The sequence below is a fragment of the Cervus canadensis genome, chromosome 20 (assembly GCF_019320065.1).
Source record: "Cervus canadensis isolate Bull #8, Minnesota chromosome 20, ASM1932006v1, whole genome shotgun sequence".
Lineage (NCBI taxonomy): Eukaryota > Metazoa > Chordata > Mammalia > Artiodactyla > Cervidae > Cervus > Cervus canadensis.
In genome coordinates, this window is record NC_057405.1 from 28,621,769 (window position 1) to 28,642,102 (window position 20,334).

Genomic DNA, 20,334 nt, shown 5'->3' on the forward strand with positions numbered 1-20,334 from the left:
TCAATCATCTCTCTATCTCTTCCTCTGTCACTATCATCTCTATCTTTCTCTATCTCTTTCTCTATATCTAATCCCCTATTGGCTCTGTTTCTCTGGAGAATCCAGTCTAATATAGGGTAATAAAAGGCAAAACAATGTCCAGTATAAAATAGCTCTGCCTAAAGTTTGCTATTTCACCTTTAGAATACTGCAATTTATTGAGAGATCTGGCTTTCATCTTACAAGGCATTCTAGCAAGTGAAAAACTCTGGTATTTGAGAGAACACTAAAGAGCTTCTTTTTTGATAGATCAGGTTATCATTCTAATGAGTGAACAGGAAAATGTATTGCTGTCTACACACCCCTACACCAAACCAAACCCAAACCAAACCAAAACACACAAAATTTCTATCCTAAAGATTTGATACTACTTTTGAATATGTTAGATGCATGTTATGTAGAGAACATTATGTTGAGTTTATTCTACAGGTATATGACTTATATTTATGAAGTAGGTGTGATCTTAATAGATAACTGTCTCTGCAAGAAAAAAAGGGGTACCCTAAAAAAATAAAAATAGAAGACCTCAGAATTCCAGGCAAGATAGATACCAATTCATTTAGAGTTCCAGAGGCACATTTTGCAAGTACTTTATCTCACGGGATTAACCACTATATTAAACTACTTCAGTTGAGAGCTTTCTATGAGTACTTGACTGAGATTTTAATAGCTTAGAGGGTGTTCGGTGACACTGACCTTAAAAATTTCCCAGGCTAGAATTATCTTAGTGATGCCAAGGTGCAGGGCTGTGGAGTCCTGGCTGTCAGATACCTGTGCTGGGGAAAGACCCAGAATTTTATGAGGAAGGGAAGCCGTGGTCCTGCCTAGAGCTGCTCTTTGTTCCAAGACCCCCTCTGTTCTACATATATATCCCTTTTATCAGGGATGTTTTCTAATTGGGGTCTTCACTGGTCATTGAGATACATGCTTTCTATCTCTGGTCGGGCTGAGTTTGAAAGTGTATGATCTCCCATTCATTGGCAACACAGCATATTTGTTATCTAAGCCCAGGCCAGCAAATATAGTGCTTCTTCATCAATACTAATCAAAAGGTCAGTTCTGAGTATAATTTTTTATTTATTTTATGGAGCATTGGCTGAAGGTTATGCAGTATAGTCATTCCTATGGATATTCTAAAATCAATCCTTGAGTGAAGGCAGTCGGTCAGCAGCTGCCCTCTCATGAAACTGCTGTTGTGAACTGGGCTTGGGCATTTGCTATGCATCTCCAGTGAGCGCTTTCTAGGAAATATCTGACAGCAAGTTTATGCTGTAGGGAAGCTGATACAGGCAGGACACGGTTCACTGTAACCCAGATGCTCCTCCTTAAGAGGACCTGTAGGAGAAAATTTTTCTCCTAAGCAATTACCACGCTGTTAAGCATATACAGATTCCAAATTGTGTGACTAATTGCATTGTCCTCACTGTACAGTCTGCCAAGAATCTCAAAGCCAAATTCATGAACCACCTAAAGCACACAAAGAATTTTCTGATGTTTATTTTGCATACAATTTTCCCTACAGAATCATGTGACTTTAAAAAAAATATTATTGAGGTGAAACATAGCATGAAGCTAGACATTTTAAAGTGGATGTTTCAACAAATGAGATAATCTAAAAAACAGAAACAGATTCACAAACACAGATGACAGACTTGTGTTTGTCAAGGGGGAAGGGGTGGGGCAGGGAAGTATTGAGATTAGCAGATGCAAACTACAGCATGGATAAACAATAAGGTTGTACTGTATAGCACAGGGAACTATATTCAATATTCTATGATACATCATAATGGAAAAGAGTATGAAAAAGAATGTAAATATGTGTATAACTGATCACTTTGCTCTACAGCAGAAATTAACACAACCCTGTAAATCTACTATACTTCAATAAAATAAATTAAAAAAACAAATGATTCAAATTGTAAAATGTCAAATATACAAAAGAAGGGATGACTCTCTTCAGCTAAATATTGTCTTAATTCTGTTATTCTAAAATTATTCATTAGTTATAAATATCTGATGATTAAAAAAAATGATTCAGTAATTGTGAGGAAAATTCACAATATAGTGTAACCATCACCTCTGTCTTATTCCCAAATATTTTTACTACTGTAAAAGTATCATCTGACCTAGTTTTGTTTTGTCTTTTCTTCTATTTTCTTTCAGTTCTTTAAAAACAAAATCTTACTGTGTTTCATATGTCTGTAAACCATCATTATCTTTTTTGGGGAAGGAGGCAGCATTTTAATTAAAAATTATTAATAAAACCTAAGAAACAAGAATGATTCATTTGTGGAAGCCGAATGAAGGAATTTTAAGAAGGCAGTGTCAGTAGGAGCTCATGCCAGCAGCATCAAGTAAAATGAAGATGGAAATGAAGCTGCTAAATTGAAAACAAAATCTGTGATTTTTGTGAAAATTGTGTCCCTGTACTGTGTGAAACCTTGTGAAAACTGTAGTGATTAGGAGGTAAGATTAGAAGGTGAAGGCTTACAAGGCTAGACTACTAAAACAATAATAATGTAGTGAAATAGAGAAAGAGAAGTCTATGAGTGGAGGGCAAACAAGATCACAAGAACATAACATTTTAAATGATGGGCCATTTAAAGCCAAGCATAGTGTAACAGATGGATGGTACTGGCTTTGTGACCAGCTATGGTGTGACCTTGAGCAAGGCACTTTCCATCTCTAGCCTTGGTTTTCTTACCTGTGAAACATAAAGTTTAACTAGATAATGTCTAAGAGTCCTTCCAGCTTTAGTGTTCTATGCTATGTTTATGAATGGAAGGAATGCATAATAAAATGAAAACAGTAAAGCAATTTTAAAACTACAATAATACTTTCACCATACATATACTATCATTTTAGTTAATATACCTGAAATGCTGATCTTATAATAAAGCTTTTTTGATATGGTAATGAAGGAAAGGGATTCAGTGAGAACCTTATATCCCTCATGTCATCAAAGGTGGTTTGTTTTATCCAAGCAACTTTTAAGTAATTTAAAAGTCAAAGTAGTGGTTGATGTGGATTGTGGCTGATTATCAATAGCCATGAATACTTTGTTACTTTTTCCATCAAGAGACAAGATCTGTGTTCCTTCCTCTTTAAACAAAATGGCTGCCTAACCATCAGTATGTGAGGAAGTGACACTGTTTCTGGGCCCTGAGGAGATTGGCACCTTCCACTTGTTTTCTCTTGTGGTAATGACTCTTTGAAACCAGCCATCATGCTGGGAGGAAGCTCAAGCAGCCCCTCTGAGAGGATACACAGAGAAGAAGCGAGGACTCCAGCCAACAGCTCTGGCTGAGCACTGACTTGCCAGCCATGTGAGTGAACCCTCTTGAAAAAAGATCTTCAATACCAGTTGAGATAGTCTAGCTTATACAATATGGGGCAGAGAAGAGCTGTCCCTACTGATTCCTGTCCAAATTTCAGATTTATGGGCAAAATAAATGGTTTTTAATTTAAGACACTAACTTCAGGGGTGATTTATAATGCAGAAATAGATAACTGTATCATGTGGTTAACATTCATTCACTGATAATCATGTAAACCAGATATGATCTGAATAGGTGGTTCTGCAGTCATGCAATATATGTTTTTGTGAAAAACCTTGTATACAGTAAAATTACATACTAATTTCACACAAGGTTTATGAGTAAAATAGAAGTGAGACAGACCACTCAAACCTGTAGAAGTTTGTAAAGAGCTCTAACTAAAACAGTAAAACGCCTGTAAAAATATCAACGACAACAATCTTTCCTGGCATTTTCACTTAGAATCATAGATCATACTTATCAGCCTCATATTCTGAGGTTCCATGTTTCCTTAAAGGCATTTTTATTTAGAGCTTCACCAGAGAGCTGTATAAAGTGGGAAGCATAGAGATTCCTAAGAGGCTTCCCTGGGGGCTCAGTTAGTAAAAGAGTGCCTGCAATGTGGGAGACCTGGGTTTGATCCTGGGTTGGGAAGATTCCCTGGAGAAGGAATGGCAACCCACTCCAGTATTCTTGCCTGGAGAATTCCATGGACAGAGGAGACTGGTGGGCTAGAGTCCATGGGGTCACAAAGAGTCGGACAAAATTGAGTGACTAACTTTCACTTTCAAAGCCATTATATCCACCATTTCTTGCACTAAAAAGGACTCTTCTGCAGAATATTGACTTTTGTTTTCCTAAGGTCTTCATATATTGATAAAGATTTCCTCCTAAATTGTGAGAAAATTTGACCCTATTGCCTCAAAATTAAACATTCTTGAAAATTCAGAAGTGAACTTGGAGCTTCAAAAAGCTAAAGATAGAATTACTATATGATCTAGCAATCCTAATCCTAGGCATGTATCCAGACAAAACTGTAATTCAAAAAGATACGGGCATCTCAATGTTCATAGCATCAGTGTTCACAATAGCCAAGACATGGAAATGACCTAAACATATGTTGAAAGATGAATGGATAAAGATGTGGTATAGATAAACAATGGAATACTACTCAGCTATAGAACAAAATGAAATAATACCACTTTCAGGAATATGAATGGAACTAGAGATTACCATACTAATTGAAGTTAGTCAGAAAGAGAAAGACAAGTACCATATGATATCACTTATATGTGAAATCTAAAATATGACACAAATGAAACTATCTATAAAACAGAAATAGATTCACAAATATAGAGAACAGACTCGTGGTTGCCAAGAGGGAGGGTATTCAGGGAGGGCTGGGGGTTTGAGTTTAGCAGATGCAAACCATTATATACAGGATGAATAAACAATAAGATCCCTACTGTGTCACACAGGGAACTATATTCAATGTCCTGTGATAAACCATAATGGAAAAGAATCTGAAAAAAATGTGTACATATGTATGACTGAATCACTTAGCAGAAATTAACACTACATTGCAAATCAACCGTACTTCAATTAAAAAAAAATTACTGAAAAAGTAAAAAAATATAAAAAAAAGTGAACCAGGAGGATTTCAGTATTTATTGACATCCTTATAGACCAATTACACTTGCGGTAACTGGCAGTAAAGAAACACACATGGAGGAACAGACAGTATCCATGGTCAGCCTGTATATGGTGAACAGGAATCCAAACACTGATTGTCAGGGCCCAGTCCTCTGTCGCCATAGCCCCTTGCCGTGGATGTGGGCTTTAGGACCTACCTTGTCCTGATAAGCTCTCAGGTTTGAAGCCCAGCAGAGACAGCTGTTCTGTGTGGGCAGTTGGTGCTGCTTTGGTTTCAGCTTCTTTCACCAGATCTATCGGGAAAGGGCTTTCAGTGTTCTCTGGGGGGCTGGGGCCGAGAGCTGAGGAAAGGAGGCTGAGGGTGATCGCCTCGTCAGAAGTTCAGTGGATGGCTCTTCAGCTGGAAATGCTGTGGGGACCCAACCCTCTCCCGAGCTGAGGAGGACTTTAATCACTGGATTTTGAAGCAGTGTCATAGATGGATTCCTTAAAAAGGATGTTGTCATCTAACATAGACCCTACGGGAAGGGTCTGTGACTCTAGAACATAGACTCTACTCACCAGATAGACTGTGTCCTGCTCTGTCCACTGTCTCCAGCCTGGGTTGACCAAGAGGAAGTTCTGGACTCAGGGTAGCATCCTGAAGAAGAATTTAGAGAGACAGGTATTGACAAGGGACATTGCTCTGTATCTGAGAAGGGCTATGCTCTTTATTATTATTATTTTTTCATTTAAATTTAAGCAAATCATTTTGTAGTTGACTTGAATCTACTGTGGATTCTGATATAGGTTCTGATACAGAAACAAGTCCTGAAAGGAAAAGATGCATTGATACAGCAGCAGAATACAATCTCTTGGCTAACTGAGTCTGCCTGTGTGGGGTCAACTTATAACTGAAATACTTTGAAACTTGCATCAATCATGTTTGAACTTATGAATTCTTTCACTGAAAAAGGGGATAGAGCTTAGTCATCACTTTCAGTTATGAACCCCCAGTGACAACTTTTAGCGTAAATTAAATGAACATACCTTTAAATGAAATACAAAAATTATTACTGAATTCATAACTTTGTACTTCCTAAGACATTAATTTATACTTGCAACCCCCATGAAATATATAAAGACCTTAAGACTTAAGAATGAATATATTTTTATGCTTGTATTTGTTTCAGAAAGTCAAAGTCAAATAATACATTCTACTGCAAGTATTCTTTTTCACTTCACGAATACGATAAAACTTTTTTGTTTTATCAAAAAAGGCAAATTCTGATTGTAATTGGAACAAAGCTCTAACTGTGTTGAAGAAAACTTTGAATTTAAGGATATTTGAAATGCAAGTTGTATTATGTTTTATTAATACAGACACTGAAAGTGGGTAAGCAAGTACTGCCTGTAAAACACAGTAAATAATTATATTTATTTGATTATTTTTATTGGAGCAGTGTGATTTAAAATGTGTTACTTTCAGGTGTACTAAGTGACTCAGTTATATACATACATGTATGCATTCTTTTTTAGATTCAGTTGGCACTGCAGAGGGGATCTTGCTCTGTTCAGTCCTTAGGCTGTTTTTTTCTGATGGAAGTTTGGAGGCTTTGTTCCTATTTGAAGGACAAAGGATAACAAACTCACCTTTGTGATACCAGTGGGGAGAGTGGGCAGCACCAACTGGGTGTCAGGATCCAGGCTTGGCAATGACTCAACAATTTCTGTGGGTGAAAAAATATCACAAGGGTTCAGTGTCCCCCCTGCCCTTTTTTTTTTTTTGTGGTTGGGGCAGTAAAACAGTGAGGGTTGTAAAATGTGGCAAAAGTCAGTCCTTAAGGAGGGTACAACAAATTATCAAGAAATCAGCATCAGATGCATTGGTGGTCATTGATCCTTTAGGATCTACCGAAGGATGGTTGCAGGGGGTGCATTGTGCAAGTCTATGTGATAGAACAGTTATTAAGGTGGTTTTCAAGGTTGTTAGTTGTACACATTTGGACCAAGCAGGCAGGCTCACTGGCTAGGCCAGTGGGAACAAAAATATTGCTAAGCTGACAAAGAAAGGAATGTCTAGAATAAATACTGGAGCCAAGGACCATTTGTGAGTCCTTGTGAGGCTTGCTTCCACCCTGAAGCCAGATTTTCAGATTATCCCAAAGGATTTTACCAAGAGACCAACCCAGAGTATCAGGTGGCCTCGAAGATGAGCCTGAAGTTTTTCACTGAACTAGAAATTCAAAAGTGAACCAAGAGGATTTTAATGCTTACTGACATCTTTACTGACATGCCCTCTATCTAATCCCAAGAGATCTTTGTAAAGTTTTCCAGAGTTGAGTTTGACTATCTAAATTACAGAAACAGAACTGACAGAGAATGCCAGTTTCATGCCAGGTCACACTAAAATGACATTTCCAGAGCTCATCTATTATGCCTGGAGCACTGGGAATTGTGAAGAGTTCCAGGCTCCTGGGTCCCTCCAGGCACCCTCTGAGGGTCCTGCTTCTCCGCTGACTCCTTCAGATCTATACACTCTTCTCTCTCCACAACTCTCTGCCCCGAGAAGTTGACTTATATGAACCATATCAGTGGTTCCTCACTCCCTGTCTTTGGGATGGCTTAGATGAGGGGTCCTCAACCCTCAGGCCCATACCAGTCCAAGGCCTGACAGGGACTGGGCCAGCAGAAGGTGAATGGTGGGTGAAGGAGCAAAGCTTCATTTGCCGTTCCCGCATGGCTCCCCACCGCTGCATTACTGCTGAATCATTCCCTTCCCCCTTCATCTGTCTTCCATGAAACTGGTCCCTGGTGCCCAAAAGGTTGGGGACTGCTTGTTAGATCAGGCCTGGAGGTAGCGGCAGGGCCTTACTGCTTCCAGCCCCAGGGAACTGTTCTAGTTCTCTGGGCAGAGCGTGCATGTCCAGTTGTGTCTGACTCTTTGTGACCCCATGGACTGTAACCCATCAGGCTCTTCTTGTCCATGGAATTTTCCAGGCAAGAGTACTGGAGTGGGTTGCCATTTCCTCCTCTACCTCTGGGAGTTAGGGAAACCTTTACAAATAGTCCCTTTATCAAACTCTTCTCAAATTACTCTAATTTGAATGTGCCATCTGTTTCCTCCTGTGCCCCGACCAATTCACTACATGAGGGAATCTGGGTTGTGCCAGGGGAATACCACCCAGGTTCTTCTCTCCACCTGGACTTGGTGGGCGACTGTTGTTGAGCTGGATGGAGCTACAGCTGTCGGCTTCCCTAGAGCCATTTATGGCATGAAGTGGTCATGAAAGGTTTATCAAATGAGACCCTGGGGACAGTGAGGAGAGACAGAAATGATACCTTCCAGAGTCACAGTTGGACCGTAAGGAAGGCAGAGCACAGAAGAACTGATGCTTTCAAACTATGGTGTGGGAGAAGACTCTTCAGAGTCCCTTGGACAGCAAGGAGATCAAACCAGTGAATCTTAAAGGAAATCAACCCTGAATACTCATTGGAAGGACTGATGCTGAAGCTCCAATACTTTGGCTACCTGATGTGAACAGCTGACTCATTAGAAAAGACCCTGATGCTGGGAAAGATTGAAGGCTAAAGGAGAAGAGGATGACAGAGGATGAGGTGGTTGGATGGCATCATTGATTCAATGGACACAAACTTGGGAAGACTCTGTGAGGGACAGGGAGGCCTGGTGTGCTGCAATCTATGGGGTTGCAAAGAGTTGGACATAGTGACTGAAAAACAATAGCAAAACAACAAAACAAAAAAGCAACAAAAGTCACAGAAATGATCGACTCTACAGGACCCATTAAAATGACAGTGACCAGGAGACATTCAAGCCTCCTTGTCTCTATCAGAATGAGGATAATCCCAGAACTATGAAATCACCCACTGACCGTCAGTGAACTGAATTGTCCCCACATCCAAGGACTGGTCTTCCTCCAGGGCTCTGCTGATCAACTTCCTGAGCTCTGAAGCTGTGGGATAGAGTTCTCTTTGCTTCTCTTCCTCCATCGTTCCATGAGGGTCTCCTTCACTTTCAATTTTGTTGGAATCAAATGACAGAGGGTCACTGGCAGGGCTTTTTGCTTCTGCCTTGCCTTTCTTGAAGATGGCTGTAAGTTGCATCTCTGTGGAGCTTGTCCTGTAGACAGCAGGGGACACGTCACACCCAAAGCCATTGTTACATGCCTTGTAAAGAGAACCACTGTGCTGCTACAAAGCTTCAGGACAGCTTCAACCTCTTTCCTGACGGGCTCTTAATGAATATCACACTTGAAACTAATCTCAGTGTTTATCAGAAATTTGAAAGGCGGGAAAGAATTAATGTATATTTTAGCTCTGGAATAGATTGTTATGATGAGACTTAAATCCAGCTTGAAGAGGGACTGCTAACTGGATCAAGGGGCCATAGAGTTTCATTTCAGGTCTTTGTGAAAAAGTGTTAATTGTCAAGAGTTGCTGATGTTGACCAGTGTTTTTTGTGGCCGATCAGTAAAAAGGATGAATTGTCTTTTTTTTATCTACAAGTAGCCTCCTTTAGGAAGGTCTGTGAAATAGAAGTAGGATAGAGCAATAGGACAATAATGTTTAAGTATTGTAACTAAGTCAAAACTTCAGTTCTCAAGGCTATTTCTTTCCTGTTTTTTTCAAGAAGCATTTTTTAATTAAAAAGATACAGCTCTATATTAAACATAATTTTGTCTTCCCTCAAGTTGCTTTTAAAATAACATCTTGGAAGGAAGATGTGAGAAAAGAGAAAGGGAAGTAGTTCATGATTAACTGTATTTATTCTCATATTTATTGATTCAATGCCCTTATGCATTTATAAATGAAACAGGACTCTCTTTAGCTCTGTTGTCTAAGACCAGATTTCACCTCTTTGTTTATGCCATAAATTCACACAGAGGGATACAAAAATGTTTTAAAGGCCACAGGAGCCAATAATGTGTATTCTCAGCAGTTCTTCAGGCCACATGATTAGTCAAAGTCTACATTTGGTTATTTCATCAATTACAGGAGCCAAGCTAGATGCCTGTTACTGAGCTCTCCAAGGTATAGTGGGCCCTTTGCCCAGTCACACTGACCTTGGAGCCAAGGGGCAAATTAGTTTTTCTGCTTTATTCCAGACCTAGGTATGCTGCATGCAAGAGTATGCAACCAGACTGACAACTGCCCAAACATATGACATTTAGGAAATTGTTGAGACATACTTGCATTGCACATAGGCACTTTTATGATTTTCTTCTGAAAAGCTTTTGAGTTTTATAGAAGACACTTCCACTGATAAAGTCACCTTTTACCTTTGTATCTCATGTAGTGATTTTGATTCAAGAATTCTTTTCTACTGCTGACCAATTGATCAGCTACTCCCATTAAACTAAGTCACCAATAGTCAATGACTTATCCAGATTTTATATGTAAAAATGGTCTCTAACAGATTAGCATATAAATGTGTCTATGTTTCAAAACAGTACTATATTTCAAAACAGTAGGAAAAAAAGTTCAAATTACCCATCTCTTTCTTTCTTTGGTCTTCATTTCATCATGCACAAGGGGAACATGGAAAGGAGAAAGAGTTTTCAACAAATTTACTGAGACATCCAATGAATCAATTCACATACATATTGCACTGTCTCTCATGTTTGTTCAGAGCTTTGAAGGAAACATATAAACTGCCATCAGAATCTGGATGGAAATTCTGAGAACCATATGAATCTCAGGAAGTAAACATTATTCTATGATGTTTCTTATTAGAATTTGAGCCCTAATGCAAAGATTATGCATATTTAAACTCTTTGATTTCCTTATATTCCTTTTATAGAGGTTGCAAATATATCCTATAGCTCTCAGGTTTTCAGTGCTACTAGTACCAGGAAGTTTTCTTAAAAAAATATTTTGTAAAAGGGTTTCTCATCCTCTGTATGGCATTATATGATTAGTTTATTCCTGAAGTTAATTTATCTGAGACTTGACCCTGGAACTGGAGTTTTGTTGACTGATTGTTTTTGAATTGCTTTAATCAGTAAGACTTAAGGGGGATGGTACAATCTGCTGTGGAACAGGCTGCAGAAAAAACAAATACCTGTTTATTGAGAGGGTGGTTTGTTGCAAGCAGTTTAGGTTCATCCTCATTTAATCTTTTCAACAACAAGACTCCCGTTTCATAGATGAGGGAAGATGCAGAGAGAGGGAAAGCTATCATTTGGAAAGTGGCAGAACTGGTATTCAAACCCTGGCCTACACGACTGTAAACCTGGGTTCAGTTTCCCATGTCACTACCTGCTTGTGCCAGAAAGGTCATTTGGTCACCAGACTGAAAAAACATTCTGGACTTCTCTGGGCATATATGTGAATTTAGCTCAGAAGCTACATTCAGTTTTCCCACTTTATGTCTCAAGCGCTAACTGCTTACAAGGACTCTACACATGTGATGGGATTTGCATTGCTGCTCTTTCTGCCTGGATCACAAATTCACTCACTGTTATTCTTTGATGTAACATGATTGAAACGGACTCTGCTCCTACTACTAGACATTTTTTCAGGGCTTGTCTCTTGCTTGTTTTCAGCAATAGTTTTCAATCTGTGAAGCTCTGGAGAAAGACTAGCTTCCTGGGCCAAGACCCCAGTCCTATTAACTTCACAGAATTGTTTTGTTGAGATGTAGTTGTCATAAAACAAACTACACATGTTGCATGTGTACAGTCTGATAAATTTCATACTATACACCCGTGAAACCATCACTACAATCAAATTCATACCCCCAAAAGTTTACTTATGCCTGTTTATAATCCTCCCCTTTCATCCCTCTCTGTCTCCCCCTCCTTAAGGAACAACTGATCTGTTTTCTCTTACCATAGACTAGCTTGCATTGTGTATGCTGACATGCTAAGTTGATTCAGTTGTGTCCAATTCTGTGTGACCCTATGGACTGTAGCCTGTCAGGCTCCTCTGTCTGTGGGATTCTCCAGGCAAGAATACTGGAGTCGGTTGCCATGCCTTCCTTCAGGGGCTCTTAACCCAGGGATGGAATCCGAGTCTCTTAAGTCTCCTGCATTGGCAGGCAAATTCTTTACCACTAGTGCCACCTGGGAAGCCCTGCTTTTCATTATCTAGAGTTAAATGCAAATAGAATTATACCATACTCCTCCTTTTTTTTTTCTGGCATCTTTCACTCAACATAATTATTTTGAAATAAATCCATGTTGTCATGCATTCCGACGGTTTGTTCCTTTGCTAAGTAGAAGCCTATGATAAGAATATACCATAATTTGTTTATCTGCGGCTCTGTTGAAGGACATTGGGGTTGTTTCCAGCTCCTGGTTAATACAATTAAGCTGCTGTGGATATTTGTGTGTAAGTTTTTGAAGGAGTGTACCCTCTAACTGGGCTTTCCTGGTAGCTCAGCTGGTAAAGAATCCACCTGCAAAGCAGGAGACCCTGGTTTGATTCCTGGGTTGGGAAGATCCCCTGGAGAAAGGGTAGGTTACCCACTCAGCGTGTTCTTGGGCTTCCTTGGTGGTTCAGACAGTAGAGAATCCACCTGCAATGCAGGTAGACCTGGGTTTGATCTCTGGGTTGGGATGATCCCCTGGAGAAGGGCATGGCAACCCACTCCAGTGTTCTTGCCTGGAGAATCCCCGTGGACAGAAGAGCCTGGTGGGCTGCAGTCCATGGGGTCACAAAGAGTTGGACACCCTGAACGCCTAGGCACAGCACTTTCTAACTAGACTGGGTGATTGTTAAAGCGATATTTAAAGTGGAACTTTTACTGCTCCTCCTTATAATTATGGTAATAATAGGTCTTCTAATTACTTCCCCGTTGTGTTGAAAGAACCAAATGAGGTCACTGACATAAATGTACTTGTGCAATTGTAGATCAGGTTTTCTACAATTGAGCTCACAAAAAGAGGGTACTCTGAGACTCCTATGGTTTTAGGTCTTCTGTGGGGGGATCTGGCTCCATGAGAAAGCAATTTCCTTCATAAGAAGCTTGCTTTACAATATTCTGAGCATTGCTTTCATGGTTAAAAGTTTGCCACACTCATAAGCATATTATTTATTGTATTCAGGGGTCAAAACATTTTCTGGGAGACTAAGTCTATACAACATAATGGAAATCACTGGCAAAATGTGGTCAAATTTACATTAGAAGAATCCTTTACAGAAATAAGAATAAATTCTTACAGAGAAAAGCACATGGGAAAGATGCAATTTCAAGGGATATGTCTTTAAAATTTTTACTGTGCAAAATTTCATCACCTAACATTTTGGTTTCCTTCTGAAACATTTTTTTTTTATTATTAGTTTTTCAATTTATTTGAAGGGTGGGGATAATGAGTACGTGAACATTCACCAAGAGAATTCCTATCATTTCTGTCAGGTTTAAATTAAAAATTTGTTCTTTCACTGCAATGATCTATCCAGACGACCTTGTGCTACACTAGTATCCTTCTATCACCTTTTATTCCCCTCTAATCCATCTGATTTCACATGGAGTACTGTGGAGCAGCATCTTAAAATTAAAACAAACAAACAAACAAACAAACAAAAAAACAAGTTTGGTTCGGTAAACGTTAAGAGTTTCATCTTTTGTTACTTTCATGGTTCATGTCAACATTTCCTTCTTCTGGAATTACACAAACCAGAGGTGCCTGACAACTCAAGAGAAATAAATGTGTGGACAGCCCCTCACCTTGCCCCCCACCAAAGCTCTTCTCTGTGAGTATGGAACCTGCCCTATGGACATTCTTGCTTTAAGACATCAGATGATGACGGGCTGGGAAGGACTCTGAGTGAGGTGTGTCCTCCCATTTTACACATCCCCCTCCTTGCAAGGGATCTCATTCTGCTCACACCACGGCTGCTATATGCCCTGTGGCATGGTTATTTTTTTTTAAATACCATATTATGATCCCACTTGTAAATGTTTTGAATGATGAGAACTTAAAGTTGCAAAATAAATCTTGCCCCAAATCCTGAATTCACATCAGACTATTGAGATGCCTGCTTGACAGCAAGCCCTATGAACATGATGGGACTCTGCTTCAGTGTGGCACTATTTTATTTCATGTCTTCTATTTAAAATTTCAATTTTATAAATTTTGCAAGGTAATACATTACTATGGTTCAGACATATGAAGGATGTAAAAATATGGTCAGACATCAAAGTGATAAAAAGGTACTTGCATCCCCACCCCTGTCCCCCCAGTTCTCTTACCCCTTGGGTACCACTCTTTATTAGTTTCCCCCGTCACCCCAGGGTCAGCCTGATTTGCTTAAACAATGACAGTATTTAGCACTGGATAGGAAAACAGTCAATCAGACAGCAAGGTAACTAACTGCTACTTTTTTTGGGTCTGTTTTTGCTGAGGGATTTTCCTAAAAGGTTCTGTAGTGACATTGCCAAGGACAGAGGACAAGCTCTTTGCAGAAAGCCATGTTTCTGACTCCAGAGGGAGGAAGGAGCAGCTCCTGTGTTATGCCTTAAAAATCACCTAGAGTCATGTTCTAATTAGACAACTCCTTTATCTGAAATGTATTTAGATTTCAGGGTTTGGCAGAGTTAAACAACTGGGGCATAAGGGACCTTAAAATCCTCATGACATTGCCTTTAAAAGAGGATAGAGAGATAGTAAATTTAAACATTGAGAAGAGTCCAATTTTCTTACCTAAATCCTGATACGTGGATCTCTTTGAATCCTGGAAGTTTCTTAAATATCTTTTGCATCTGAAGAGAGAAAAACATTTATGAAACCCTCTTTGGTTCTACTGGGCCAGGTCTTACCTAACTGAAAAAGCCTAAACACTTTTGATGAGTTAGTGGAAAAAATGAAAACTGAAGTAACGATTGAGGCCAAACTCTTTGTTCTCAGTTATTTCTGAAAGCCAGAGGAAAGTGCTTTGCTATTCATCTAAAAGCTAATAATTGGGTAGTTCTGAGCTGCTTTACTGGTTGCCTTATATAAAATATGAAATAATTTAAGGTAGTATGATTTGGAAGAAAGCTACAGGACTTTTAGTTATAAACACTGAGTGGTAGTTTAGTCTCTAAGTCGTGTGCAACTCTTCCGACCCCATGGACTGTAGCCCTCCAGGCTTCTCTGTCCATAGGATTATCCAGGCAAGAATATTAGAGTGGGTTGCTATTTCCTTCTCCATGGGATTATTCCCACCCAGAAATCGAACGCAGGTCTCCTGCATTGCAGGCAGACACTTTGCTGACTGAGCTATGAGGGAATCCCACACACTGAGTAATGATCATATTTTCTGAGCAACTAACACACAGGGTTTCCCTGCTGGCTCAGCTGGTAAAGAATCCACCTGCAATGCGGGAGGCCTGGGTTTGATCCCTGGGTTGGGAAGATCCCCTGGAGAAGGGAACGGCTACCCAGCTCCAGTATTCCGGCCTGGAGAATTCCATGGACTCTATAGTCCAAGGGGTCGCAAATAGTTGGACATGACTAAATGACTTTCACTTCCACTTAGTCTTTCCTAATGACTTTCACTTCCACTTAGTCTTTCCTGGTGGCTAAGATGGTAAAGAATCTACCCACAGTGTTGGAGACCCAGCTTTGATCCTTGGATCAGGAAGGTACCCTGGAGAAGCAAATGGCAACCCATTCCAATATTCTTGCCTGGAGAGTTCCATGGATAGAGGAGCCTGGTGGGCTACAGTTCATGGGGTTGCAATAAGTCAGACACGACTGAGCAACTAACACAATTATTGTTGGTGCTGTTCGGTCGCCAAGCTGTGTCTGGCCCTCTGTGACCCCATGAACTGCAGCAGGCCAGGCCTCCCTGTCTGTCACCATCTCCCAGGGTTTGCCCTAATTCAAGTCCATTGTAGTATATGATTTGGAAAATTCTGTGATGCTTAAAGGATTGTTAAAGTCAAACTGGCTGCTGTCCTAAATTTATTATTAAATTTATTTGTACCTAAATAAAATGGTAGAAGCCTATAGTAGATTAGTGAATATAACAAAAAAAGACACAGATAGCTAGAGATAGCAAACTGGAGATTACCAGTGGGGAGACAAAAGGAGGAGGGGCAAAATAAGAGGATGGGGTTAAGTATAAAATACTGTCTATAAAATAAGTTACAAGGATACACTGTACAATACAGGGAATATAGCCAATGTTTTATAATAATGATAAATGGGATGCAACCTTTAAAAACTGTGAATCACTATACTGTACAGCTGTAACAAATAATATTGTGCAGCAACTATACTTCAATTGAAAAAATAAAAAAAAAAGAATGAGTGAAAAAACGGTAGCAGCAGCCTCTAATCTTATTAGATTCGCTCTTAGGTTTACACGGACTTTACATTTTCTTGATTTGACCTTGCTAATGAGGCATATGATCAGAATCTTTTACAATTGCAGTGTTCAATGACTCCCTGACCCACGGCTGCCTGGCTTCTGTCTCTGGGTTTCCCCGGGAGGGACACTCCTCGCCAAACCCAGCAGCATTCTGCATCCCTTCTCCACCCAGCTCCTGCTTTTCTTGGGGTCCTTTTCCATTCCTCTGGCCTCTTTCTCAGTCTCCTTTGCTCCACCCTCTTAGTATTTTTGGCTTCACCGGCTCCTTTAACTGCAAGGAGTCTGCAGGTCCGCCTGCTCAGCCTCGCATTGCGCTCCTCAGGCAGGAAGTTGGCCCTGGGCTCTGCCTAGGCTCTTGGGACGCATCACCATGGAGATGTGCCCTGCGCAGCTCACTAGTGGGAAAGCAGGGAGGCAAAAGAGACCAGGAGGAAGTCGATAACAGTTTGTAGCGAGGCGTGGGAGGAGAGCAGGGTGAAAGCGAGGCTGGAGAGGTGAGCTTTGACCCGCCCTGTCTGCCTTCCCCATGCCCACTCCCGAGAAGGCAATGGCAACCCACTCCAGTGTTCTTGCCTGGAGAATCCCAGGGACGGGGGAGCCTGGTGGGCTGCCATCAATGGGGTCGCACAGCGTCACACACGACTGAAGTGACTTAGCAGCAGCAGCAGCAGCATGCCCATTCCGCTCTGCCTCTCGTGGGGGATCTGGTTTGCTCCCACGCTTCTATGATCACCTGAGACACAGCTCCGAGTCCTTCCCCTGCAGATCCCAACTTTGCCACTAACTGCAAATGTCCGAACCAGAGTCAGTCTCGTCCTTCCCGATCTGCCTGCCTCCCCCGGCGCCCTGTCTCAGTCAGGGTCACGGATACTCATCAGCTTCCATCCAGAGAGCCCAGCGGTCCCTACACACCTTCCCCCTGCGCTCCCTCCGGCCAGTCACCAGCACACGCTGGTCCAAACCCCCCACACCTTTCAATGCCACCAAGTTCTCCTTATTCCCATGGCAGGCACACCCTCCCTGTCTGCTGAAATGGTTTTTCTGAATGATGTGTAGGGGAAAGGGGGAGTTTTGGGGGTGTGTTGGGGTGGGGAGAAGGAAGATGTCTCCTTGACTACACTTTTTTTTTACCAAGTTTATTGTTTCATATCTGTGGCTCTTCCCTAAAAATCCTGTGATAGGCAGCACTGCCTATTGAATAAGGTCCATATACAGACTGTCTATAAACAGATAACTGATGGGAACCCATTGTATGGCACAGGGAACTCTGCTTCAGGGCAGGGCTCCGAGTGGTGACCTAGATGGGAAAAACACCCAAAAAAGAGGGGCTATATGTACATATATGGCTGATTCACTTTGCTGTGCAGTAGAAGCTAACGCAACATTGTAAAAGAGCTATAGTCCAACAAAAAATAAAATAAAATCATCCTGGCTGACATCGAAAGAAAAAAAAGAAAACAGGAAAAAGAAAAAAAAGAAAAAGGAGAAAAAGTCCAATTCTTTAGAATGGCATTTAAGATCCTCTACAATTTACCCTGTCCACCCCCTAAGTACCTTTCCATTGCTCTCCCTGCCATCCTAACTCCCTTGGCAAATATCCTGTCCTTGAGTCACCCTAAACTAACCCCTGTGTCTCCCTAAATACACCCTGTCCTTCTTCCCAACTTCTGTGACTGTTTATCCCTTTGGCCCAAGAGGCAAGGTCTACCTTCTGCTCACTGACTGTCTTCCCCACCCCTCATCATTCAAAGGCAGCTCAAACATCTCTGTTGAAAAGCCTTTGTAACTCCCCAAAGTCAGGCTCCATTATATCTTCTCCCTACTGTTCTAGAACTTACCGCCATATATCTCCCAAGATGGTCCAGGAGGAGCATGCTGCCTCCCTCACTGCAACTATGCTTCTTTGACCCAGGGCTCATGTAAAATTTATTCTACTTTATCTCTGTCCCTCCCTTCCAGTCTGTCACCCATATAGTAGGGACTCAGCAAATTTTGCTTAATCGAGTTGAGTGCATCCTTTCATTCTCTAAACTCATCCTCATGCCTGCATCATCACGCTATCTAAAATTACTGCTGATGCTATATTGTCTACACCAAGGACTAGAGCAGTCATGAGCAGATAACCCCAAGTCACTTACACTGGGCTTTGGAGTGCATCGTGGATTTTCTTTTTTCCAGCAGACTGATTTACCATCTAAATTATATTTTATTGTACCAGTGTTACAAGTAGTCCCCCGCCCCGCCTCAGAGTGTGTAACAACTGCAGTGACGAAGGGAGCTCAGCTTTTGGGTGAGCAGGAGATAGCTGCGTACACCTGAGTTTAAACCTTGGTTCTGCTACTTTCTAGCTGCAAGCCCTTGAGTTTACTGCTTAATCTCTCTGGATCTCTGTCTTCTTAGCCAGCATAGGATAACAATACATATAGGGTAAGGTTGCTGTGTGTCTGTGTGAAATCACTTCAGTTGTGTCTGAGTCTTTGCAGCCCAGGGACCTTGCCCTCCTCCAGGGGGATCTTCCAACCGGGGGATCAAGCCCGCATCTCATACGTCTACCTGCTTTGGCAGGCAGCTTCTTTACTACTAGCGCTGCCTGGGAAGAGCTGGTGATGCTATATTATTTATTTACTTAATCTCTGCCTTTCCTACTGGATTGCTAGCACCTTAATAGCTCAATTTCCTTTTATTTCCTCAGTGCCCACATAACGCAGAGTCTGGGGAGGGCAGGGCAAGCCTTCAGTCAGTTGTTTTAGACAGACTTACGGGGGGAGGATGGAGCAGGAAATTGCAATCCACTCCAGTATTCTTGCCTGGAGAATCCCATGGACAGAGGAGCCTGGCAGACTGCAGTCCATGGGGTCACAAGAGTCAGACACGACTTGGTGACTAAACCACCACCAGGGGGGAGGAAGGACAGGATGATGGTCCCCATAGAGGTCAAAGGCAGGGGGCCTGGGGAATAACTTTCTGTGTCTCCACTCATGTGCCTCACCATCAGCTTGATAGAAGCGAGTAAGGAGGCAAGGTTTTGAGAAGCCCGTCTTTATTTGGGGGCAGGTGGGAAAGCTCAGTGATGAAAGCCCTACAACAAATGGCTTTGGGGCCACAAAGCAGTTGTCATGCCATTCCAGTGACAGCCTGGTGGCTCAGACGGTAAAGAATCTGGCTGCAACACAGGAGACTCGATCCCTGGGTCAGGAAGATCCCCTGGAGAAGGGAATGGCAACCCCTTCCAGTATGCTTGCCTGGGAAATCCCATGGATAGAAGAGTCTGGCGGGCTACAGTCCAGGAAAGCTTTAAGTGTGAGCTACAGATTCTGCAGCTAAAGGCTCAGACCTTGACTCATCCGTCTTTCTGGTTTGGGATACCAGGGATGCTGTTACACATCTGAACACAATGTATCACACACAGAATGGTTTCTGAAGCCCCGGCTGCAATGTGGGCAGCAGGGAGCCTCGTGGGGCGAGCAGCCCCGCAGCCCTGGCTCTGGGCGACTGGATTGATTGCTTGTGTCTGTGACCTCTTCATGAACCTGCCTGTAATGGATTAAGAATCAACGTTGCTTAGGAGGGTGCAGAAGGCATTCAGGGAGGCGATGACAAAGGCCTTCAGTTAATTCTGCTAAATTATCTTCTGGGGACCTTCTGATCATGGAGTGCTAACCACTAAATTGCTAATTAAGTGCCCAGTTAACCTTATTAATAATATGAAATGCACAGGGGCCTTCCTGATTCTGCTGGGATGTATGTTAACGGGGCTGTAAAAAGGCAGCTGTGTGGAGTTCTCCCGAATGTTTGCACAAGAGAAAGCATGCAGACAACAACTAAGCAATCCTTCTGACATTTGTATTAAATTGATCATTAAGTTTATTGTGGAAATTAAATTACTGCAAAGGACTGGCCATTAATTCCTGATTAGGCCTGGATGGCTGCGTTAATGCGAGTGCTGGGCTGTGGTAGGGCTGGCTGGTTTTCTCAGGGTAGCTGCTGGGAGGTCAGATTGCTGGGGTCCCTGAGCAGAAGGGGT

General features: G+C 41.6%; 1 protein-coding gene across 1 annotated transcript in view; it reads right to left on the minus strand.

Annotated features, from left to right (window-relative positions):
• Positions 1-20,334, minus strand: part of IMPG1 (interphotoreceptor matrix proteoglycan 1) — a 147,880-nt gene that overhangs the window by 72,791 nt on the left and 54,755 nt on the right. The window contains 5 exon segments of the mRNA XM_043439397.1: positions 5,580-5,649; positions 6,642-6,718; positions 8,882-9,129; positions 10,500-10,520; positions 14,657-14,715. Coding sequence (XP_043295332.1) covers positions 5,580-5,649; positions 6,642-6,718; positions 8,882-9,129; positions 10,500-10,520; positions 14,657-14,715 — 475 coding nt within the window.